Below are 25,688 nucleotides of genomic sequence, written 5' to 3' on the forward strand. Positions count from 1 at the left end.
AATGTTATACTAAAACCTCTGTGCAGATCATATAAACAGATCAACATTGTCCCACATCCATTCTGTACACAAGGAGGAATGATATGCATGAGACCTTTGTTCACAGAGGAATGACTATTTTTGTAAGAAATTCCCGTTCTGTTCTATCCTTCACTAGTAGGTAAAGCAGAATAGTTACAGGTGACTGGTATGTCTTAGTCAAGTTGGAGGTTCGGGAATTTGGGCTGGTGAGAGCTTGCTTCTCTCCTGTGTTTATCAAGACCATCTATAAATTTGGGGGGAAAGAGAAGAAAGTAGGAAATGGAAAAGGATGCCATTGAAGCAGGAAAGTATTACTCTTCCCACAGGAGAGGAGGCTCCATCATCATTCTAAGAAACACTCTCCAACTATCAAACGCAATCCAGCCTGAGTGCCTTACTACACATGTACTCTATATTCCATGGAGTAGCTAATTTTCTTTTCACAACAGAAAAACACATTTAAAGGGGAATTCTAGTCCTGTTCTGGTCTAAGCTGTAGCATGCTACAGAGCATCCCACCCTGAAAATGACAGCCCCAGTTGAACAGTAAAAGGGAAAAAAAAGTGTCTTGGCTTTTAAAGATGTAGAGAAGAGCTTCTTGGGGTCCCAAGGGACTCTGACATGTCCCTGGCTATGAGTTAGTGAGTTACTGTTGACCCGTGGAGTGTATATTTATTTCTAGCTCCCCTCAAGACACCCTATTTAAACAGATGGCTGGGGAAGGAGAATCACAGGGGATTACTTCAGTGTTTACTTTATTTCTCCTTAAAATGACCAGTTTTAGTTTGTTGACTTCTGGATATAAAGAAATAAGAGAGGAAAATGGGAAGATTATAGCAAGTTTCCTTAGGCTGTGTGGGTCTCTCCTGTTTCTCTGCCTAAGACACCCAGACAGATGGCCTCTTATTGTCTTGAGGATCTTTAGAATGGAGAGCAATTGCTCCTTTCAATTTTTTTTGGTGGGGCTGGGTTTGAACCTGCCACTTCCGGCATATGGGGCTGGCGTTCTACTCCTTTGAGCCACAGGTACCACCTGCTCCTTTCAAATCTTGGTAAGAATAAACTATTTTGTTTTAAACAGATAAAGAAAATAACAGAATTGTTGTACTTGATGCTCTATAAGAATGCTGGTATATAGAGAATGAGCTTTGGTTTAAATAAGTATCAGGGAAGTAGAAGAATGTAGCTGAAGGTCATTAAACATTCATGAAGTTGTACTTCATGATCTACTCCAATCTCCTATTACCACTCTGATGAAAATACCTTACACTGTACATGCCATCATTATTTTTTCCTCTTAAGATTTAAGCGAATCTGTTCTTGGCCTTTAGGTTAAGATTAAGTGAAGATTTAACCTTCATTGCCAGTTCACTCACTCATTAGGTCATTATAAAGTTCTTCTTCCTTCCATGTTAAATAGTAGAAGGCTGGGCCCAATGCTTAATTTGGGAAGTAACCAATTTCCTGAACTAAATACTATTTTGTTTTACCATAGCATCTTAGCCACTCTGAGATTTCAAAAATAAGATTATTATAAAGGAAATCATACACACACACAGGAAATCATATTATCTGGCAATTAATTTGCTGCCCAGAAAAAAACAAAAATCAAATATTCATTTGGGTGTTGGTTTGTTTATATAGGATCTCAGGGTGCTGGAGCTGCCTCAACCTAATGGCATCTCAATTCTTATTGTTTTTTTTCCAGAGATAAGCTCTTCCTCCATCCCTCAGGCTGGAATGTGGTAGCATGATTGCAGCTCACTGCAGGCTTCAATTCCTGGGCACAAGTAACATCTCCTGTCTCAGTCACACGAGTAGTTAGGAATATAGGTGAGCATCACCAGACCCGACTAATTTTTCTTAAGTAAAGACAGTCTCACTGTATTGTTCTGGCTGCAAACTATTGGCCTCAAACTGCTGGCCTCAAGTGATCCTTCTGACTTGACCTCCCAAAGTGTTGGGATTATAGACATGAGTTACCGTATCTGGCCCTAATTTTCTTTTTTAACACTAGAAATCAATAACTATAAGATATTTAGGAAAATAATCAAAATTTTAAAACTAGACCAGACACTTTTTGAGCAAACTTTGCCCATCAGGAGGAAAGAATTAATGTTTGATGAATAAATGAATAGTCTACAGCAGCTGAGCACTCTCATCCCACCATCTAAACACTGGGCCTCCAACAGGATGTGGAAAAATGCTCAACATCACCAATCATCAGGGAAATGCAAATCAAAACCACAAGGAGATATCATCTCAACCCAGTTAGAATGGCTATTATCAAAAAGACAAAAAAAAAAAAACAACAAAAAACAAATGCTGGTGAGGATGCAGGGGAAGGGGAACTCTTATGCACTGTTGGAGGTGTTGGGGCTCAGAAAACAGTATCCTAAAAGATGCAACCTCACAAGGAAATCTTTTTCTCTGACCTCCTGCCTCTCAGTCCTGTTCTTCCCTGAGGTTAGCCATAGAAACTAGAATCCCTTTTCCCCAAAGTCAGCCACAAAAACCTAAAAATACTACTCTAACTTTTCCTTTGCCTTTCTGTGTAAAATCTGGCTATAAAGAATTTACTTTCTCTACCTGGTTTGACTGTAGGGCATGAGACCCCATTCCAGAGAGGGTCCTGCCCCACCCTCAGAAGGAAGGATGCGTACACAAGCAGGCCATTCTGGGTTTCCCCATTTAGTCTATTACCAGTAGATCATACCCTTTTGGGCCAATCATATTTCTACATGGCTGTTTATACATAAAATCTGTTGGAATTATGTATAAAAATGGATAATTTCCCCTGTATCTTTATCCTGAATGCTCCCGTGTATATGTTAAATAAATTTGTACACTTTTTTTCCCAATTAATTTGCCTTTTGCAAGCTGATTTCCTAGCAAACATTCGAGGGCAAAGAAGGAGAACTTTCCCCATGGCGACTATAGTTTGGCATCACGAACAAGATGTTGAAAGCTCCACTGTTCTAGAAGCTGCAGTGATGGGAAGCCAGGTAGCTAGCATAAGGGTAGGAATTTCTTACCTGCCTGGTTCCTGGCCTCTCTTTCTAATGCAATCCAGTCAAGCAGGCAGTAGAAATTGCTATTTCTTCTGCAAAATTTTGACTGAGAGTTTTGGCATGAATATTCATAATTACTCCCTTTCCTCCCATAAATAATCTTTTCCTTTACCTGTGATCTTCTGTCATAAAAAGGGGTACTAGGTAAAGTTCTCTCTTATTTTATGCCCTTGAGAGCTTGACTTGTGACCAAGTGAAATACTGTCTTGGTCTCCATCATTTGGGGGTCAGATTTTTAGGTCACATTAAGTGGCCAATCTGAAAACAGTTAGGGACCTGAGACTTTTTGTTCCAAATATGTCACATTCTCAGAAGAGTATGTCTATTTTAGCTTTTAGCTATTTCTGGGTGTGTGGAATGCTCTTTGGGTTTGCTTCTTCTATAAAGAGACTACTAGACTAAGTTGCTATTGGAATTAGTACATTACTGGAAATTCTACTTTTAAAAAATTATAAAGTCATAAACAGATCATATATACATTAATGCAGTTTATGGGGTACATTGTGCTGATTTCATATAGAATTAGGAATGCTTACATCACACTGGTTAATATATACCTCATCTAGTATACTTATTGTGTTTAGACATTTATACTCTATACAAGGCTTCCTCAGGCTATGGACCCCAGGCCACATGCAGCCCGCCTAGGACATTCATTTGGCCTGCTGCTTCCTGTCCTGCTTAGCAGCTGACTCATCCCAGGGCCTGCAGTCCAGCTTTCCAATGGTCTGAGGGACAATAAACTAGCCCCCTGTTTAAAAAGTTCGAGGACCCCTGCTCTATATTAATAGATCCGACATGTACCCATGCGTTATGCACTATAGGTGTGATCCCACCATTTACCCTCCCTCGATCTGACCTACCCCCTACCCTCCCACCCCCTCCTTCATCCTGGGCCATAGCTGTGATCTATTCTTCATATGAAAGTGTGAGTATTTGTAATTAGGTTTCATTATAGTACTGATTATGTTGGATATTTTTTCTTCCATTTTTGAGATACTTTACTAAGTAGAATATGTTCCAGCTCCATCCATGTAAACATAAAAGAGGTAAAGTCTTCATAATATTCCATGATATACATATACTACAATTTATTAATCTATTCATGGGTTGATGGGCACTTGGGCTTCTTCTGTGACTTGGCTATTATGAATTGAGCTGCAATGAACAATCTGGTGCAAATATCTTTGTTATAAAGTGATTTTTGATTTTTTGGATATACACCTGGTAGTGGAACTGCAGGATCAAATGGCAGGTCTACTTTTAGATCCCTGAGTATTCTCCATACTTCTTTCCAAAAGTGATGTATTAGCTTGCACGCCCACTAGCAGTGCAAAGGTGTTCCCTTTTCTCCACATCCATGCCAACATCTGGAGTTTTGGGATTTTGTGATGTGGGCCACTCTTACGGGAGTTAGATGATATCTCAAAGTGGTTTTGATTTGCATTTCTCTGATGATTAAAGATGATGAGCATTTTTTCATGTGTCTGTAGGCCATGCACCTATCTTCTTCAGAGAAGCTTCTGTTCAAGTCCCTTGCCCACAATGAAATGGGATTATTTGTTCTTTTCTTATTAATAAGTTTGAATTCTCTGTGGATTCTGGTTATCAAACCTTGTCAGAGACATAACCTGCAAATATCCTCTCCCATTCTCAGGGCTGTCTGCTTGCTTTACTTACTGTGTTCTTGGCTGTGCAGAAGCTTTTTAATTTGATCAGATCCCAGTAATGCATTTTTGGTGTTGTTTCAAATGCCCAGGGTGGGGGGTAGAGTCCTCCTCATAAAGTATTCTCCCAGGCCAATTTCTTTGAGTGTTTCTCCTGAACTCTCTCCAAGAATCTTTATAGTTTTATGTCTTAAGTTTAAATCTTTTATCCAGTGCGTCAATTTTTGTTAATGATGAAAGGTGTGGGTCCAGTTTCAGTCTTCTACAAGTTGCCAGCCAATTCTCCCAGTACTATTTGTTAAATAGGGAATCTTTCCCCCAATTTATATTTTTGATGGGATTATCAAAGATCAAATGATGATAAGTGTCTGGGTTCATCTCTTGATTCTCAATTCTGTTCCACACATCTACTTTTCTATTTTTGCGCCAATACCATTCTGTTTTGATCACTATAGATTTATAGTATAGTTTGAAGTCTGGTAGCATGATTCCTCCTTATTTGTTTTTATTTCTGAGTAATGTCTTGGCTATTTGAGTTTTTTTTCTGGTTCCATATAAAACGAAGTACTATATCTTCCAGATCTTTAAAGTATAATGGTGGTGCTTTGATAGGGATTGCATTAAATTTATAGATTGCTTTGGGTAATATGGACATTTTAACAATGTTGATTCTTCCTAGCCATGAGCAAGGTATGTTTTTCCATTTGTTAACATCTTCAGCTATTTCTTTTCTCAAGAGTTTCATAATTATCTTTATAGAGATCTTTCATGTTCTTTGTTAGGTAAATTCCCAAATATTTCATCTTCTTTGGCACAATTGTAAAGGGATAGAGTCCTTGACTGTTTTTTTGGCTTGACTATTATTGGTATATATAAAAGCTACTGATTTGTGAGTATTGATTTTGTATCCTGAGATGCTACTATATTCCTTAATGACTTCTAAGAGTTTTGTGGTTGAGTCGCTAGGGTTTTCAATCATATCATCTGAGAAGAGTCAAAGTTTGCTCTCCTCTGACCCTATTTGTATACCCTTGATTGCCTTCTCTTGCCTGATTGCAATGGCTAAGACTTCCATTACAATGTTAAAAAGCAGCGGAGACAATGGGCAACCTTGCCTGGTTCCTGACCTGAGTGGAAATGTTTTCAATTTTAGTCCATTCAATATGATATTGGCTGTGGGTTTGCTGTAGATAGGTTCTATCAGTTTAAGAAAACTCCCTTCTATACCTATTTTCTTAAGTATTCTGATCATGAAAGGATGCTGGATATTTTCAAAAGCTTTCTCTGCATCTTTTGAGAGAATCATATGGTCTTTTTGTTTATGTGATGTATTATATTTATAGATTTACGTATATTGAACCAACCTTGAGACCCTGGGATAAAACCCACTTGGTCATGGTGTATAATTTATTTGATGTGTTGCTGGATTGTTTGCTAGGATCTTATTGAATATTTTTGCATCAATATTCAATAGTGATATTGGTTTATAGTTTTCTTTTCTTGTTGGGTCTTTTCCTGTTTGGGGGATCAGGGTGATATTTGCTTCATAGAATGTGTTGGGAAGTATTCCTTATTTTTCAATGTTTTGGAAAAGGTTAAGTAATATAGGCACTAAGGAACCAGAACCTATAGTATACTGATGTGAAGCCATCTGGTCCCAGACTCTTCTTTTTTTGGGAGATTTCATATAGTTGATTCTATTTCAGTACTTGATATAGGTCTGTTCAGCATTTCCAATTCTTTCTGATTAAGTCTAGGAAGTTTGCATGCTTCCAAGTAGTGGTTAATTTCTTTCAGATTTTCATAATTCTGAGAATAAAGTTTTTTGTAGCATTCATTAAGGATTTTTTAAATTTCTGAGGTGTTTGTTGATATTTCGCCTTTGTCATTTCTGATTGATATTATGGACTTTAATTTTCTATTTTTTGTTAAGTTGGCCAAAGATTTATTAATTGGGTTGAATTTTTCAAAAAGCAACTTTTTGATTCATTGATCTTTTGAATAATTCTTTTGTTTTCAATTTCATTTAATTCTGCTCTAATTTTAGTTATTTCTTTTCTTCTGCTGGGCTTGGGGTTGGAATGTTTTTTCTTTTCTAGTTGCTTAAGATGTCCCATTAAATTACTGACTTCCTCTCTTTCTGTTCTCTTGAGGAAGCCTTTCAACGCTACAAATTGGAAATTCTAATTGTCAACAGCCAGAAGATCCTTTAAATCTGATTCCTAAATACTTAAAAACAAAACAAAACAAAAAAAAACCCCTCTAATTCTAAACAGTTGCCTTGTATTTATGAGAGGATCAAATTAAGAAAAAGACACAAAATAATGTCAAGATTGGCCTTACAAATTCTCTTTACTAAATTAAAGAGTAAAATCTAACCTAAAACAAAGTTAAAATCCTTTGTACAAACTGCTTGCTTTAGATCCTTTGTGAGAATCACAACAAAAGCTACTCCACCTTGTGGTCTAATAGTTAAAATTCTGTGCTTTCTTGCCACAACCTGGGTTTGATTCCTGGTCAAGGAGCCAGTCTCTCTTGGTTTGATATTTATGTGACTTTTGACTTTTTGGAGTACCCATTTGTTATTAATCTTTTTCCCTTTTTTTTTTTTTTGAGACAGAGTGTCACTATGTCGCCCTTGTTAGACTGCCGTGGTGTCACAGCTCACAGCAATCTCAAACTCTAGGGCTTAAGTGATTCTCTTGCCTCAGTCTCCCAAGTAGCTGGGACTACAAGTGCCTGCCACAATGCCCAGCTATTTTGTTGTTGTTGTTGTAGTTGTCATTGTTGTTTGGCAGGTCTGGGCTGGGTTCAAACCCGCCAGCTTTGGTGTATGTGGCTGGCACCCTAGCCACTGAGCTACAGGCGCTGAGCCCCTCTTCCCTTTTGATTTCTTGCCTTCTTCTATGAGAGGCACAGGAGACTTTTGGGCCTTTGTGTATAGACTGTCACATGAAAAGCTTAGACCTTAGAAAATATGGCCAGACAAAAATGTGGGCTATACCCCAGGTGAGGCTAGCAAAACTTTCCTTTCTTCGAGCTGCTTTGGGGCATCTCTGGATTTTGGGAGGGCTGGTCTACACCTCTTTGGAAATGCCTTGTGTGTTCTTGGGCATCCTTAACCATACTTTTTGTTTAACAGAAAATAAAGTTTAAAAGCTTTTCTAGCTATTTAATATCAGCAATTTGTCCTGGCTAAAATCTGATAATAAGAGATTTAAAAGGATTTTTTTTTTAAACAAAGAGCACTATGGTTAAAAGTCAGCTTAATAAAAAGCTAATATTCAAGCTATATACTCATATATTGTTTTAAGGGCCCTGTTCTCAGTAAAAACTTCTCTGTTGACTAAATTTTCGTAAGCCCCTGCTAACCGTATGTGCTCCCTGTTTCTCCATTTGCTTCTGTCTGTCCCTCCTCCTTCTTTCCACCCTCAATGCCACATGAGGAGACTTAAAGAATTCCTTAAGGAAAAGAGAAAAGGCACTACAGAGATTTGTGTTTTTCTTCATGGAAACTCGGAGCAGAAGTGTTCTTCCCAGGTCTAAAGCTAGATTCCTTTTTGCATTAAAGTCTTCAAGCTTTTTGGCTTCCAGATACATACACATGTATATCTATCTGTATGTTATCTGTTATGTCTACATAAAGGTGTATGTCTGTATATATGTTTACACATTTATAGACTGTCTGCACCTGGTAACAAATTAACTTGAAGATAAATGAGTACTCAAATTAAATAATTAGTGCAAGCACTTTTCATATGTGTGGGATTTCAGTAATCTTTGGTAAATATAAATATAGTTTTAAAATTGTTGTTATCAAATGTCATCCGATGTTCATTTAGATATTTTCGCCTGGGTCTATTAGACAGACAGGTTTATACTGTCTTTGCTAAATGTTTTAAGGTCATAAGACCATTTGCTTCTGTGATATGTTTGATACTTGCTTATTTACCTGTGAGCTTATGGCTTGATTTGGGCCTGTAGACCATCATGAGTCCTAGGGACAGTTCTACCCATTCTCCCTGGCCCAGCTTTGCCTCTTGATCATACTGGGGGGAGATTAAGTACTCCAGATATTGTCCTTTGTCTTGATCTGTGTGTCTGACAGATAATTAAAACTGCTTACTTCCTAGGCTTTTCACTAGAAGGATTATGAATAATTAACTTTATAATGAATATATGGAATTAAAACTAGTAAATAAAAGAGAAACAATTCTATATACAAAGTGTGTAAAAAAGTAGGATATGTTTTAGTAAAAATGGTTAGAAGAAGACACGAAAATGTGGTTTTAAAAGAAAAATTATCTTGCCTAATTTAAACTTTTTTAAAATTAAAATTAAAGAAAAAATGAAACTAAATGAACACAAAAAATTGAAAAAGAAAATAGAAACAATTTTAAGAAATTACAACAAATCTTATTCTACATGGTCAAAATAGGTTGAAGTTGAATAGATCTATTTATAAGGTTTTATTAAAATTAGCTTTAGTATTAATTATACATTAATGCAAAAAATACACTAATGCAAAGGTAAAATCTGGTTTCCCCTTTGAACAAAATTTACATGTAATATTAATAAAAGATAGTAAAAGATTTTGTTTACTTTTTGAGTAAACTGAAAAAAAAAAAAGAAAATAGGAGAAGGAGGAGAGATAGGTACAGTTTGCCTCAATGATGTCTTATGATTATCTGGGAAATTAACTCTCCTTTCCAGCAAAGAGTAAAGGGTTTTGTTTCTCAAAATATTTGGGGTTTGTTTGTTTGTTTTAGACAGAGTCTCACTTTGTTGCCCTGGGTAGAATGCCGTGCTGTCATAGCTCACAGCAACCTCAAACTCCTGGGCTCAAGTAATCCTCTTGCCTCAGGCTCCCAAGTAGCTGGGACTATAGGAGCCCTCCACAACACCTGCCTACTTTTTAAAAGACAAGGTCTCACTCTTGATCAGGCTGGTCTCAAACTCCTGAGCTCAAGTCATCTACTAGCCTTGGCCTCCCAGAGTGCTAGGATTATACACGTGAACCACTGCACCCAGCCTTGTTTCTTGAAATATTTGAATTATTATTTTGGCTAAATGCATGACTATTATTTTATAGTGACTTATGATCCTGTTTTGAGTGTTTCAAACCTTTGATATCTAACAAACTTTCAATAGTAAAAATTTAAAACTCTAGAGCTAGGGTGGTGGGAGCAGCAGCAGCCAGGTAGCACAGCACCCGGCACATGTCCTGCCGGAATCGGGACAACAAAGAGGAAGGTCAGCTCTGCAGAAGAAAGGCCGGGGGAAGGAAGAGCCCAAGAGATCAGCACGATTGTCAGTTAAACCTGCTCCTGCAAAAGTGGAAACGAAGCCAAAAAAGGCAGCAGGAAAGGATAAAACTCCAGACAAAGAAGCACAACCAAAAGGGAAAAGGGGAGCAAAGGGAAAGCAGGCTGAAGTGGCTAACCGAGAAACTAAAGAAGATTTACCTGCAGGAAACGGAGAAACTAAAACTGAGGAGGGTCCAGCTGCTGATGAAGCAGGAGAGAAAGAAGCCAAGTCTGATTAACAGCACGCACCACGTCTATCAGTGGTCCCTGCCTCTCTTCTTGTACAATCCAGAGGAATATTTTTATCAACTATTTTGTAAATGCAAGCTTTATAGTAGTTCTAGAAACATTTGTAAGAAGGAGGGAATCCCACTTCCCATTTTTTAAGCGTAAGTGCTTTTTATTAAGAGGTGAAATCATTTGGCAGTTGTTTATTTTTTGGTACAACCAGAAAATAGTGTGGGATGTTGAATTATGGGAGGCTTTGACTATCTTTGGGTGTGAGCTTAACATTCCATAGATGGAGGTTAGTTTCTATATCCTGTAAAACAAAGCATACTAAATGCCAGTGTGGAGTCTCAGACCTGCATTTAATGTCTTGAACATTTTAAATTATTTCTATTCCCATGTTGTTTTTTTAGTAGAATTGTTTCCTAAAGAAGACCACTCCTGTGATCATGTCTCTCTGTGTCAGAACTGTGTACACTTTGTAACATCTTTGGTTGTGGTGCTCCTGTTTTCCTAATAACTTTGTTACTGTGCTGTGAAGGACTGAAAATCTGAGTATGTAGCATATATGGCAATAAATTATGAACTGGTGGGATTTACCTAGCAGCTTATTAACATTTGAGGATACTAGCACTTGATAACCTCTTAAGGAAAATTTGCCTCCAAATTTTAATCTGGAAAGTCACTGGAATAACCATTTAAAAAGAATTACAATAAATGGCTTTTTAGATTTTCAGTATGTATGCTAAGAATTGTGTACAAATTGAAATGTCTGTACTGATGCTCAATACAACCAATAAAATCTGAACTACAAAAAAAAAATTTCAAACCCTAAATTCAGTTTTTTTGAATGCAGACTAATTTTTTTTTTGCAGTTTTTGGCCAGGGCTGGGCTAGAACCCTCCACCTCTGGCATATGGTGCCAGCATCCTACTTCTTTGAGCCACAGGCGCTGCCCAGAATGCAGACTAATTTTTTCAATATTAGGACTCCTAGAAGTCCAAGAGAGACATACTGGTTTATTTGGTACGTTAAAATAATACAGGAAACACTGACAAATAAGAAATAGTATTTAACTTTCTCTGGGTTATATTTATACAAATGTCTTAGGAATATGTGTTCCAAAATGGTATGAGATTTCTAAAATTCTGATGTCTTAGTATATACATATCAGTGATAATTATGATTATCACGTTAGATTAATATATGCCACAGAAATAACTAAATTTCCTTGTCAACTGTGTCATTAACCCTGGCTAGTCTAAGACTTATGGCATCTGCAGACAATCACTGTTTTACTTTGACTCCTCTCAAACGCCATTTATAATAAGCCACAGTCCAAAATTTGCTACTTTTTTTTGAGACAGAGTCTCACTTTGTCACCCTGGGTAGAGTCCTGTGATGTCATAGTTCACAGCAACCTCAAACTCTTGGGCTCAAGAGATCCTCTTGCCTCAGCCTCCTGAGTAGCTGGGATTACAGGTGCCCACCAGAAAACCTGGGTATTTTTGAGAGATGGGGTCTTACTCTTGCCCAAGCTGGTCTCAACTTGTGAGCTCAAGCAATCCACCAGCCTCAACCTCCCAGAGTGCTAGGATTCTGTGAGCCACCATGCCCAGCCCTCAGAAATTTATGCAACCACTCTCCAGAATTTTTTCTTCTTGCAAAACTAAAATTCTATATCCACAAAACAGCAACTCCCCATTTCCTCCAAACATTATTTCTGTTTTCACAAGCTTTCATGCCTTTGATGAAATGATTACAAACATGGCTTCTATTTTGGTGTACAAAAATTAAGTGAAAAAATGAATTTCAATGTAGAAATTTATCTTAGAGTCAACTTTTTCTCCTCAAGAATAGAATTTGAGAGATGACTTAGTAAATAAAGAACTTCAAAAGATCAAGGTCTCAGAGTCTTCTTATACTAATTGTTATTGATATTTGAAGCAAGAAAGGTATGTCATATTGTAAACTAAAATAAAATTCTACCCTTCCCTGCTGTCTGAAAGGACCCCCTCTTGGCCAAGAAGATCCCAGAAAAACCTTAAAACTGAGTTCTTGGCCAAGAAGGGGAGGTCAGACCCACCTCCCTTTTGGAGTTTAGATATCTGACCCACCTTAATGTTAAAGAGAGATCACAAGCCTGACAAAATACTCTTTGTGACAATGACACTGTTATTAACAAGACCTAAGATTGTGCATAGATCACCTGCAGACCATCAATTTGCTTAAGAGAAAAGTTATAATACACCTATTCAACACACTTCCTTACTTTAAGACACTTGAAGCCTTTACAGATTTCTTCTTTAATCAGTTACAAATGAAAGAATCTTTGAACCTACCTACAACCTGTAAGCTCTCTCCTACCCTGCTTCAAGATGTTCTGCCTTTTCAGGCCAAACCAATGTACACCTTTCATGTATTGATTTATGATTTTATCTGTAATTCCTATCTCTCTAAAACTTATAAAATCAAACTGTAACCCAACACAGACTTGGGACCACTTGCTCAAGACTTCTTTGGCCTGGCTTCCGAGAGCATGGTCATACATAGTTGCTCAGAATAAACCTCTTTAAATTATTTTACAGAGTTTGGGTTTTCTCCAATAGCAACAGTCACCTAAAGAAATGTATCCAGGACTTAAGATTTTGGAGGAAAAGTACATTTGTAGTTTATTAACCCTAAAATGCAGTAGCAAAAAGACTAAGGTAAAGAATAGGTCCAACATACGTATATTGCCACCATGGGGCCCCTTCCTATTTAGCTAGGTTAACAGAGCTTCTTAGAGGTATTGAAAGGACAGCATTGCTAGTAAATCATCTAACATAAAAACATCACTGCCCACAATGGTGTGCTGGCCCTACTGATTGCTTCTTGCTTGACCACAGGTGGTTTAATACTTTTTTTAAGAGCTTGGTTTGCAGAACTGGAAGATACTGAACAAACAGAGAAAAACATACAGCACCTTGGTATCTGCCAGACTGAGTTCTCAGAAGTCAGATAAAGCCAGCCCACCAGAAAACTACTGCTCTGGAAAACAACTGCCTTCTATTATCATTTCCCAACAACTATGGCTCTGCTTTCTAGAACCCCAATATAAGCTCAAGTAGCTGATTCTGAAGGTTGGCATTCTTTCTTCCTTTCGTGCTGTGCTCTTTCCTCCCTTGGAAAATAAAATAAACTTATTCTTGCTTCAGAACCTAACTTAATCTGTGAGTTGAGAATTCTTTCCCAGCTCCTGGTACAAGCAACCCTAATAGATATTCTGTATTAGTTTTAAATTGGATGTTTTTACAGGAATATTCTTAGGGAAGAAGAGACTTCTTTCCTCATCCATTGGTAGGATTCATCGCTGAGACCCCATAACAGGAGAGATTAACAAGAGAAAAGCATACAAATTAATTTACTATAAGTTTTATGTGACATGGGAGCCTTCATAAATGAAGATCTCCCAAACCAGGGAAATCTGTATATTTTTATGGTGTGTTTGATGAGGAGTAGAAAGTCATGGAGAAATATTAGCTGGGGATAAAATGATGTGATCTGATGATAATACACTGGGGAGAATTTGGCAAAACTGGTTTGTTCTCTGTGTTCCTCTATCTTCAGAGATAAGGACATTCTTTGCCTCAAGATATAAGGTGGGCACCTCTGAAATGATGGTTTTATAACCTATTTTAGAGGACAATCAGAGAATTCTTTTATGGTCTTCTTCAGGAAAAAAGGGCAAAGGGAAGGTCAGGGAGATTTTCCTGCTTCTTCTGTTTTCTAAATGCTAGGGTGCCATATTTGGGGGTTGCCTGTCCCAAACACCATCACTTACTCTTATTATGAGAATCAATATAAAAGCATAACAGTCTCTTTTAAAAATGCATCTGGAGGCTGAATGCACCTGTTCACGCCTGTGATCCTAGCACTCTGGGAGGCTGAGAGAAGAGGATTGCTTGAGGCCAGGAGCTTGAAACCAACCTAGGCAACATAGTGAGACCCCATCTCTACAAAAAATAATAATATAAAAAATTATTCAGGCACGGTGGCAGGCACCTATGTTCCTAGATACTCAGAAGGCTGAGGCAGGGAGTGTGAGACTGTAATGAGCTATGATGATACAACTACACTCTAGCCTAGGGACAGAGAGAGACTAGCTATGGTTCTAGCTAGGTTTCCTTTTTGGAGGTGTGTCAAGCTGTGGCTTTATTAGACACATGCAGGTTCAAATCTGGTTTCTACTATTACCTACTTGCTATTTTTTTTTTTTGAGGCAGAGCCTCAAGGTATCCCCCTGGGTAGAGTGCTGTGGCATCACAGCTCACAGCAACCTCCAACTCCTGGGCTCAAGCGAGTCTCCTGCCTCTGCCTCCCAAGTAGCTGGGACCACAGGCACCCGCCACACAATGCCTGGCTATTTTTTGGTTGCAGCCGTCATTGTTGTTTTGGCGGGCCCAGGCTGGATTCGAACCCGCCGCCTTAGGTGTATGTGGCTGGCACCTTAGCCACTTGAGCCATAGGCGCCGAGCCCCTACTTGCTATTTGAACTTGCATAAGCTATGCTAACATCTCTGTGGTTCAGCTTCCTCACTGTGAAATAATGAGAATGGTATGTATCTCCTAGGACTATTATATTAGCTCGGATGACAACATGCTTACACTGTGCTTATAAACTTACAACTAGTGTTTGGCACTTAGTAGGTATTCTTTAAATGATAACTGTTATTCTCATGTATCATTTAGTCTCTATTCCCCAATGTCTTGTTAAAAATAACTCTATTTCTGGGGTGGCACCTGTGGCTTAAAGGAGTAGGGCGCTGGCCCCATATGCCAGAGGTGGCAGGTTCAAACCCAGCCCTTGCCAAAGAAAAAAAAAAGAAGATATAAAAATAACTCTATTTCTCAAAGTCATTTTTGATTTGACATATATTCAAGTTGCCTGGAAAGAGGGGAAAAAAATGAAGCTGCATCTAAACTGTTTATGGATTACAGTATAAGCTAATGATAAGAAGAGATGATAGCTTAGAGAAAGAGGGACTTTACAGAAGGGACTTGATAAATATGTTATGCAGAGAAGGTTGGTAGAAAGCCTGGCCTGATAATAGCAGAAGAGTGTTTTGAGACAGCTAGCAAGAGTCTACGACAAAAGAATTAGGAGTAAAGGGAGCAGAATCCTCTAGAAAAGACTGAAAAAGAGGAATGAAGATTTTACTCTTATTGGGGGCAGGGGAGGAGGAAAAACCTGAAAAGCAGAAAGTGGGTTGTGTGTCTATGACAGAGAAGAAACTAGTTAGAGACACTTCTGAGTACACAGAAGGCACAAGAATGATCAGAATCCAGAGCTGAAGACTAGGGAACCCTTACCCAATCCTCCTGCTGTTTAAAGAGAGCCAAGAGGAAGAAGGTGAAAAAGTAGGGAGAGTAGGGAGTGTAGGAAGAGAGAAAAAAAGGGAGGAAAGGTATCTATCAATATTACAAGTAGTCAGCATGCATCTTCAAGATAAAGGCATTAATAGTCAACATTAATTGAGCAACCACTGTATGCAAAAGCACCATTTTATGGGATTTATATTACCTCGTTTAATCATGGAATAGATCTATGAGGTAGGTACGTTATCATCCTAATTATACAAATTTCAAATACATAGACATCTGGAAATAGGTCGTGTGGTTCAAAGCCTGCATTCCAACTAGGATCAGAACTAGGTAAGGGAGCAACCAACTTAGAAGACAGTGATTCAAACAATGGGAAGCTGATTATTACATTAAGCCTCTGTAAAGCTCAATACATAGTGGTTCTTGTGAACCCCTCACAATGCAGTTTTTCTATTTGAATCATGGATGCCCTACATTAAAACAGAAGTGTAGGTGAAATGTAACCATGGAATAATGAAAGGATAGACACTTTTTGTTTCAGCTGGGCTGATTTCCTTACTAGAAACAACATTCTTGTTCTCAGGTTGGGACCTCCTTCAAACTGGTTCCTATCTAAAATACTTTTCTTGTTCCATCTGCTCAAACTTTACCCAACCTCCAAGGCCAACTTCTCTCCTTCTATGGTTATTAACTCCTCACTAGATTCCTGGGTAGCTGCATTTATAAAAAATATCAGTAAAGTCAGAAATCCCTTATGTCCTTTAGTAAGGGAGTATTTTGTGTTACCTTCAAAAATTCCTTACTGGTAAGGGCAATTCTGTTATTTTCCCCAAATAGGAATACAATTTGATTCAACATGCTTCTGCTGAGCATTTACCATGTTCAAGGAGCTAGACTGGGAAATGAAAGATTCCTTCTCTTTTCAGTGTGGTGTAGTGGTAAGAGCACTGGAGTCTGCCCTGAGTTGATCACATTGACTGCTACACCAGAAAAAAATCCTTTTCCTTAGGGTCCATATGGCTCCCAATGTACCCAAGGTAAAGAGATGTGTGGGTTATATATGCTTTACAAGGCCCTGGACTCAACATGCTCATGAGTTAAATATTAAATACAACTTGCATGGCATTTAATATGTTAAATATCTGCCACTGTTTAGCTGAGTAATCTTAGAAAATACAGTATTTAACTTCTGTGAGATCTGCTTCTTCTTTTATAAGAATAGGGAAACCCCTCATTTTTCTTAGAATGGCTATGAAAATTAAATATTAGATGAGAGGTATGAAAGTGTCTGGCCCATAGTAAATACTTCATCAACGCTCCTTTTCTCTCTTCCATATTTCTCTGCAGGTAAGATCCTCTTGCTTCTTGAATTCTACTGGCTTTCCCAAGCTTTTCAGGAGAGAAGTGTCTTGCTAAAAATCTCTGACCTATTTTTAAAAATACAGGATCGAATTCTTCCCCGACTATTAGGTCAAAAATCAAGTCCTCGTACTGGTCCAAATTGGTTTTTAGACCAACTATTTTCTCCACAATGACAAAATATTCCAAGTTATTGCACTGTTCAATTCTGCACAATGATTTAACATCTCCTTTCTACAGACATATTCTTTAGAGATTTAAGACTTCCACTAAAGTACTATTACAATGAGAATAATTTTATGATGCTTCAAACTGATAAGAACCATGACAATTCAACTAGGACAGACACACACACACACAAAAAACACCAAAAGAGAAAGGGATGCTTATTGTAAAATACTTGTCTTAAAAACTTATTTACATTATTTCTAATTGAAAAAGAAAAGCATTCAGGTCCAATTCTGTTTTGTGATGCTACAGTGTTGATCTAATAGGCATGCAACCCATCTCCAGACTTCAATCAGTAGAATGTTTGTATACCAAGACTAACTTTCTAAGCCCCTTGGTAGACAATTCTTTACTGGAGCAAAAGGGCACCAATTTTTATAAATTTCTTCCACTGACATCCAGAAAGAACACAGGGCTGCTCTTCTTCTTCTTCTTCTTCTTCTTTTTTTTTTTTTGAGACACAGCCTAAATCTGTTGCCCTGGGTAGAGTGCCCTGGCATCACAGCTCACAGAAACCTCCAACTCCTGGGCTTAAGCGATTCTCTTGCCTCGGCCTCTCAAGTAACCGGGACTATAGGCACCCACCACAATGCCTGGCTATTTTTTGGTTGTAGTAGTCTTTGTTGTTTGGCAGGCCCAGGTTGGATTCAAACCCACCAGCTGTGGTGTATGTGGCTGGTGCCTTAGCTGCTTGAGCTACAGGCACCAAGCCAGGGCTGCTCTTCTTGAGGCTATGAACTTACAGGTTACTGGAAGAAAATTTTCTACCTGAAAGATGTTCAGTTAGCAAATGGAACAGATTTTCTCAACTCCATGTTACTCAGCATTAAGTTCTAGGAGCTAGATTGCAGGACTTCATTATGATTTTCCTTTAAATTCTCAACATTTCTCTAAAGTTCTTTTGTTCTAGATACTTTTCCTATCTTCCTTTTCTAAACTTCCCTTTCTTGTATGTGTCCTAGAAATGCTGATGTCAAAGCTAACAGCCAATTCTATGCTCTTGGTTTCTTTTTTTTTTTTTGAGACAGAGTCTCACTATGTTGCCTTCAGTAGAGTGCTGTAATAACACAGCTCACAGCAACCTCAAACTCTTGGGTTTAAGCAATTTTTCTCACCTCAGCCTTCCAAGTAGCTGGAACTACAGGTGCCTGCCATGACACCTGGCTATTTTTTATTGTTTTGGTTGTTGTCATCATTGTTGTTTAGTAGGCCCAGGCCGGCTTCAAACCCACTAGCCCTGGTGCATGTGGCTGGCACCCCAACCACTGAGCTATGGGTGCCAAGCTCTATGCTCTTGGTTGCAATGTAAATTTCCCTTTTTCTTTCCCCAGATTTCATAAATTCAGTTAATAAAAGTTTAAAAATATAACTATATATTTTTACTAAGGACCTACTAGGTATTGTTCTAGATGTCAGGAATAAAAAGTGAACATATTAAAGTCCTTGTCCTCATGGGGCCTACATTCTACTGTAAGGGAAGAAGAAGAAAAAGAAGAAAAATGAAAGTAAAGAGATAGAGAGTGGCGGCCTATATAAGTTAATATGGGTAGGAAATCTTTGCATTGGAGCTCCCTGTTGGGTTGCCTGAGACTGTTAGATTTGCATAATTGTCTGCAGTTCTGCTTCAATGCATGAATCAGAAACAATGCTACTACTGTGGATTGAATGTTTGTGCCCTCCCTCCAAATTCATACGTTGAAACTCCTAATCTCCAACGTGAGAGTATTTGGATAGGGGGACTTTGGGGAGGTTACAGGTCATGAGGGCTCTACCCTCCTGATGGAATTAGTGCCTTTATAGGAGGAGACATGAGAGAACTTGCTTCCTCTCTCTGCCATGTGAAGATACATCAAGAAAATAGCCATCTGGAAACCAGAAAGAGGGCCTCACTGAGAACCTGACCATGCTGGCATCCTGATCGCATACTTTTAGCTTCTAGAACTGGGAGAAATATATGTTTGCTGTGTCAGCTACTCATTCTACGGTATTTATAATAGCAGCCTGGGATAAGACAGCCATTTAAGAAGACTTGATAGTAATTACACCCAGTGCAATTTAAATACATTATAATACAGAAATTTATGCAACTATTTACTGAGTAGTTATGTAACCATTATCAAATCCTGCTCAAATTCTGTTTAGTTACTGAACTTAAAACATCTAACACAAATGTCTGAAAAAAGCAAAAGGAAATGTGAGAGAGAGAATGGATTTACATTTCACATGTTTTTTTTTGTACAGGCAGAGGGAAGAGAGAAGGGACTCTGTCATTTTTTCCAAGTGAAGGTAGCCCTTGCTCCAGCCTGTGTGTTAGGAGGGGCTGCTTGACAGCTAATTCTTTCAAAGAAAATTTCACTGACTGTCTTTTTATTGAAAATTGCTTCATATAATTCAAGGTGTTTTCCCAAGAGAAAAATTCCTCAACATATAGCAGCTCAAACTTGTGGTGATGAAAGGAAGCCATCACCATCAATATGTCTTGACTATCTCTTCTTCTGTCAGCTACTGGTCCCTCTTGCCAGACCACAGAAATGCCTGGGGAACATAAGCCACAATTTTCAAATCTTTGTTTGCATTCTTACCTATAAAATGAGGGCACTGGAGATTTATAATAATTTATAACATTTATTGAAAACTATTTCCTGGTGATAGATTTAAGTTAATGATCACAACAGAAACAACAAAAGTAATAGCAGCATGCACAATATTTGCTAGTGTAAGGCACTATTCAAAGCAGTTTTCATATATTTACTTACTAATCTATCCAACAACTGGAAATATGTACTATTAATAAACCCATTAAATTAACTGGGGTTCAGAGAGTGTAAGCTACTTTCTCAAGGTCATAGTCTAGGTGGGAGTCTGGATGAAACCTGTGTAGTGTGGCTCAAGTGTGTGTGGCGTGGCTCACACTCATCTAATCCTCACAGCCATCTCCATCTTAAAGATGAAGAAATGAGATACAGGGAGGTCACATACCTTGTCCAAAGTCACAAGCTAGTATGTGGTAGTCCTAATATTTGGATACAGGCATTCTGCCCTAAAGCCCATACTCTCAGCCATTGTGCTTACCCACCTCTCCTGGAATGGTCTAACTCCAAGCCCTCTGTTGGCCTGTACATCTAAGAGTCTATTCCCATCTGAGCTCTGACCATATCTAGTAAGGCTCAGACTCTGCCTATATATTGATGTTCTATAAGATGATTTACATGTAAAACCTTATATTCTTAAGTTTGATAAGGTAAATCATCAATTTCAAAAGTTTGAAATTTGTTAAAGATCTGTTCTCTGTAGAATCAGCAAGGAAAAAAGTAAAAGAAACCAGTCAGTCAGAATTTCTGCTGTGTTTCAGGGGTTACTCATGCATTTCTTTAGGTAAAATCCTTATGAGATAATGATTTTTGTAGCACATTTTAGAAAGTTTGAAAAACCATATCATAGAAACTGCTGTTATGGCCACCTAATTGCACCTGTATGGTGTTCAACCAATGGCAGTTAATACTTAATGCAGTAAACTCACAGTACAATAACTGGAAAAAGCAAAATCAACAGCATTTGAACTCTTGCTAGCAGAACACAAAATGGTGACTCCAGGAACAAGTCTATGTGATGGTTTGTTCATTTTTCAGTCTCTTGGTGAAATGACCTTTGGGCCTGTTTCCTATAATACTAGCATGCTCCTTTAGATTGGCTAGAAAAAGGGTTTGCAACCAAAATACAATCTTGCTCCTGTGTGCAGGGGAGGTGCCTCCTGCTGAGGCAAGCCAAGACTTTGTTCTGCCAAAGTAGACAGAGACTGGCAACTACCATATGGCCCCCACTTGCCTTCTGATGATACGTGTCTACCCTGTAGAGCAGTGGTTCTCAACCTTCCTAATGCCACAGCCCTTTAATACAGTTCCTGTGGGCTGTGACCCACAGGTTGAGAACTGCTGCTGTAGAGTGTAGATAGAATTAGCACAATGCTTTTCTTAGCTTCAGCTTTCTCTGACATAGAGCGTTTAACCCAAGGAGCTTTCAGGGATCCTGTGCATTTCACTTTCATTCACACCCTCAAGCTAATGCAGTCTGGAAGGTTGCCCACTGCATAGTGTATGGCCCCTTTCCATGACTTACCTCTTCATCCTCCTTGGCTTTGTTTGACAGTAAGAGGTCTACGTATGTCCTCATCATTTTAAGCAGTTTAACACAAAGACAGACACATTTCAGGGAGAAGTGACTCCAAAAGAGTGAGATCACCAATACGCATGGGCAGTAAATCCAGGGAGTGCAAGGCCACCAATATGTGTGAACTTATTAATCATAATTATTACTTTTTCTAAGAAAAGGATTTCCTTAGTCAAACCTCAAGGGCATCAGATCAAAGGGGGATACTGTCACAGCTGGACTATATTTTCCAGCCAATTGGCCTCAAAAGGAGAATCTAGACAGTGTCCTGGCAACTGTATTTAACACAGCAGCAGTCCATGAAAAGAGGGAAAAGCATTCTTGGACTAAATTTTAGAAAAAAGTCTTCTTTTACTTATTTGCTCCTCCCTATTTTTAGGGATAGTTTGAGAGTAATGTCCAAGCCTAGGGATTTCCTAGGTCCTGACCCTGAGAATTCAGAATATTCTGTAGATAGAAACAAAAGGAGGTTTTAGTTCAGAGTGTAAGTTGCTTTTTTAAAGACTATATATTTATAATGAATTATCATAAAAATATCTCTCAAATTTAGGCCAATGGCAGAGTATTCGATCAATTTTCTCCTGCCAGTTTGATATAAGTTACCACAAACATTTACCAGGACACTATAAAGTCATCCTACAGAGGGTAATAAAATCATAACTGGAGAAATTTAGTTACATGCCCTGGAAGTTCTCCCAAAAATATATAAAGAGAAATTATAAGAGTGACTATTAACACACAACAAAAAAGCCACACAATCCAAACCCCACTATGGCAGAAGCACAGCAATACACACAGAATCATGTGAAAATAAAAATACAGGCACAGAAAGGGATTTTATGACTTACAGAGAAATGAGATGTGAGAGTGATTGTGCAAAAAGAAAAAAGAAAACAAAGACCATGTCCATAGTTAAAGAAAGGTGTTTCTCACCGTTCTGAACAAAATGGCTGAACTAAGAGCCTCTGACTGGCTATGCCCATATACCCTCCTCCTCGTCCTAGGGGAGAGAGGTGGCAAAGGAGGCCACACCCCAGAGCAGCATGGGAATGAAAAAGAGTTGGTTAGTATTTAAAACAAACACATACGCGCAATGTAGTAGAAGAGAATTTACTGACTTTTTATATTAGTTTCTAATTTCCTAAACTATCAAAATTAATAATTATAATTGGTCCTCCATATTCATGGGTGCCACATATATATGGACTCAACCAACCATCGACTGAAAATATTTGGGGGAAGAAAACCACAAAAAATAACAATGCAACAATAAAAATAATACAAATAAAAATACAGTATACCGACTATTTACACAGCATTTATACCATATCAGGTATTATATATAATCTGGAGGTGATTTAAAGTATAGCGGATGATGTGCATAGGTGGTATGCAAATACTATACCATTTCATATAAAGGACTTGAGCATTCTGGACCCCCCACAGATATGGAGGAACAACTGTAGTTTGTCAACATACTTCTATTCTTCCTGCCTTTCCAAGATGCCATCACTATCTCAGGGCTGAATCTAGGCAAAATTATCAAGTCGGAGGCTTTTCTGTTTTGCTTTTTCAAATTTTCTCCACCTCTGTTTGCTTCTTTCTGCCCCAGGCATCCAATTCCCTCTATCTATTATCAGAACCTATTCCCAGGATAGGATCTAACATGCATCTTATACACACTGGTATCAGGAAGCAGGTGGAGAAAGCAAAGTGATTTTTGGTAGGGAAAGAATGCGTACACCAGGCAGATAACTCTATTTTGCCTACGTTAAAGATTGGTACTGTTTTTTCTCTAAAATATTAGGCTTGCCTCAACTAGCTTAGCAAATATTATCATACTAGGACTACACTTTCTGAATCTCAGGAATAACAGCAATTTGAATATCACTGCTGCTTTTATCTGTACTATTTCTGATGTTTCTCCTTAGACAATGCTTACTGTTATGTAGTAAGGACGGTTAGCAGGGAAGTTCGCCTTGACTCTCTAGTCATATGGATGTAATTATCTATTATTTTTTTCCTTTAACTATATATTTTAAGACTGGGTGTGATGGAGATGTTGAAATCTGATTTTTGGCAATGGGATATGAGGTAATCTGTTCACCACTCTCTCCCATCCATCATTTTCAAGATCTTGGGAGAGTTCCCTTCTTCCAAAAAACTAGAATTGAACATGGTTCCCTTCAGACTCATCAATGTCTCTTTTGCATTCATTGATGAGAAGTTGAAGGTAACAGTTTTCCTTGAGAATAACACGCTGAGGGATCTACGAGGAAAGGAAGTAAAGAAACTAAGTTTAAATCTTCCCTTTTTAAGAAGTGGTGAGCAGAGTTTCATAATTTACAATTAAACAGAAATAACTTCTGCACTGAGTTGTGCCTCACTGAGCTTAAAACGAAAGAGGCTTTTTTCCCTAATAAGTCCCTGTTTCTTTAAAAAAGAAAAGCCACATACTTACAACTTAGTATGTATGTGTCTCTGAGATACATACCTCAGATACCTCTGAGAAGGTTAATTTTTTTTTCCTCACCCCAATTCAAAGATTCTTTACCATTCTCAAGTGTTTCAAGTATCTGCTCTTAAAATATTCAGAATCACCAACTTCCTACATAGAAACTGAGTCTGTGTTTTAAAAAAATGGAGTTTTTAGAGACCAATTTAGTTATTCAGTTTTCTTCTTTTAACATATATCCTATAATTTGCAACATGCTTGTAAAAAAATATATCAAAATATTTAAGTGTACTTTTTTAAAAAAATAAAACATTCAAGAACAGTCTTACCTGGTCTGGGGAGGGCTTATGATTTGTTTGATTGGACTGGGAGGATCTGAAGTGGTCATCCTCATAGTTGTCGGCCATTAGCTTCATTCGATTTTGTGTCTAAGAAAAAATGATTGATAAGTTTAAATTTAGATAAAATTTCTATGACATATTGTAAAGTATCAAATATTGTAACAATTTCTTAAGAAAGGATAAAATTAATCCTGTCTACAATAAAATAAACAGGATTTCTGAGGCTATCGGAAACAGATTAAACACTGCTATCAACTGAATTGCACACCCTCCAAAATTCAGATGTAGAAGCCCTCACCTCTAATGTCACTGTATCTGGAGAGAAGGTCTTTAGGAGGTAATTCAGGTAAATGAGATCAGAAGGGTGAGCCCCTAATCTAACAGGACTGTGGCTTTGTAAAGAAGAAAGATGGAGCTCTACCTCTCTGCCATGCGAGAACCCAGCAAAAACGCAGCCTCTGTAAGGAAGGAAGCGAGCCTTCAACAGGAACTGAACTAGCTAGCACCTTGATCTTGGACTTCTTAGCCTCACAGTTCCCAGACTAGGAGAAAGTAAATGTCTGTTAAGCCACCCAGTCTATGGCTGCTCTAGCTAAGAGAGGCACAGAAATTAATACAGGAATTTGAGGGGAAGAGGCAATAGTTACAAATTAGATACTACATGTAGTGTTTATTTTTACATTTTCAAATACAAACTGGATTATACTACACATAGGACTCTGTAACTTTATTTTTTCCTTTATGATATTGAGGACCCATCTTCCTATGTTACTGTTATAAGAACCTATTGATCCTTTAAAATAGCTATTTCATTATTTCAGATGTTATATAACATACAGACAATAAACACTGGAATTAGTATCTATCTCTGAGATGGTTAAATTTTTTTTCTCAACCCAATTCCAGGATTCTTTATCATTCTCAAGTGTTTCAAGTCTTTGCTCTTAAAATATACAGTATTAAATGAAGAGTTAAGAATTAAATAAAGTTACCATTATTTATAAATAAAATTATGTATCTAGAAAATCTAAGAGAATCAACTGAAAACTATGACAATTTAGAGTTCAGTTAGATGAACAGACCGAAGCTACATATATAATATTCAGTAGCTTTTCTTTATACCATCAACAAATAATTTTGATTTCAAAAGCAAGTAAAAGGTAAGATATATAACTATATGTTTACATAATAATTAAGAATTTTTTTAAAAAGCCAAAGGCTCTGAAATCCTTGTCCTCAACCCTAAGCCAGAAGAGGATTGTTATCCCATTGCTTTTTCTCTGTCTTTAACAAAAAAATAGGACTAGATTAGTGATTGTCTGTGGTTCGTTAATTAAGCCCCAAATAAAAGAAAAATAAGTTTAACATTTTAGAGAATGCACTCTGCAGAGGAAGCAATTCAGAAAATTAAGGGTACACCAGGCATAAAATCAAACAGCAATATAGATTACACTAATAAAATATGATTAAAACCTGAAGTT

At 37.8% G+C, this 25,688-nt stretch overlaps 1 protein-coding gene across 1 annotated transcript in view; it reads right to left on the reverse strand.

Annotated features, from left to right (window-relative positions):
* Positions 1-25,688, reverse strand: part of LOC100965537 (ELKS/Rab6-interacting/CAST family member 1-like) — a 123,219-nt gene that overhangs the window by 67,936 nt on the left and 29,595 nt on the right. The window contains exon 3 of the mRNA XM_023516551.1: positions 24,196-24,294. Coding sequence (XP_023372319.1) covers positions 24,196-24,294 — 99 coding nt within the window. The remainder of the gene's footprint in view (positions 1-24,195; positions 24,295-25,688) is intronic.

Source organism: Otolemur garnettii, unplaced genomic scaffold (assembly GCF_000181295.1).
Source record: "Otolemur garnettii isolate 467f Iridium unplaced genomic scaffold, OtoGar3 scaffold00092, whole genome shotgun sequence".
Taxonomy (NCBI): domain Eukaryota; kingdom Metazoa; phylum Chordata; class Mammalia; order Primates; family Galagidae; genus Otolemur; species Otolemur garnettii.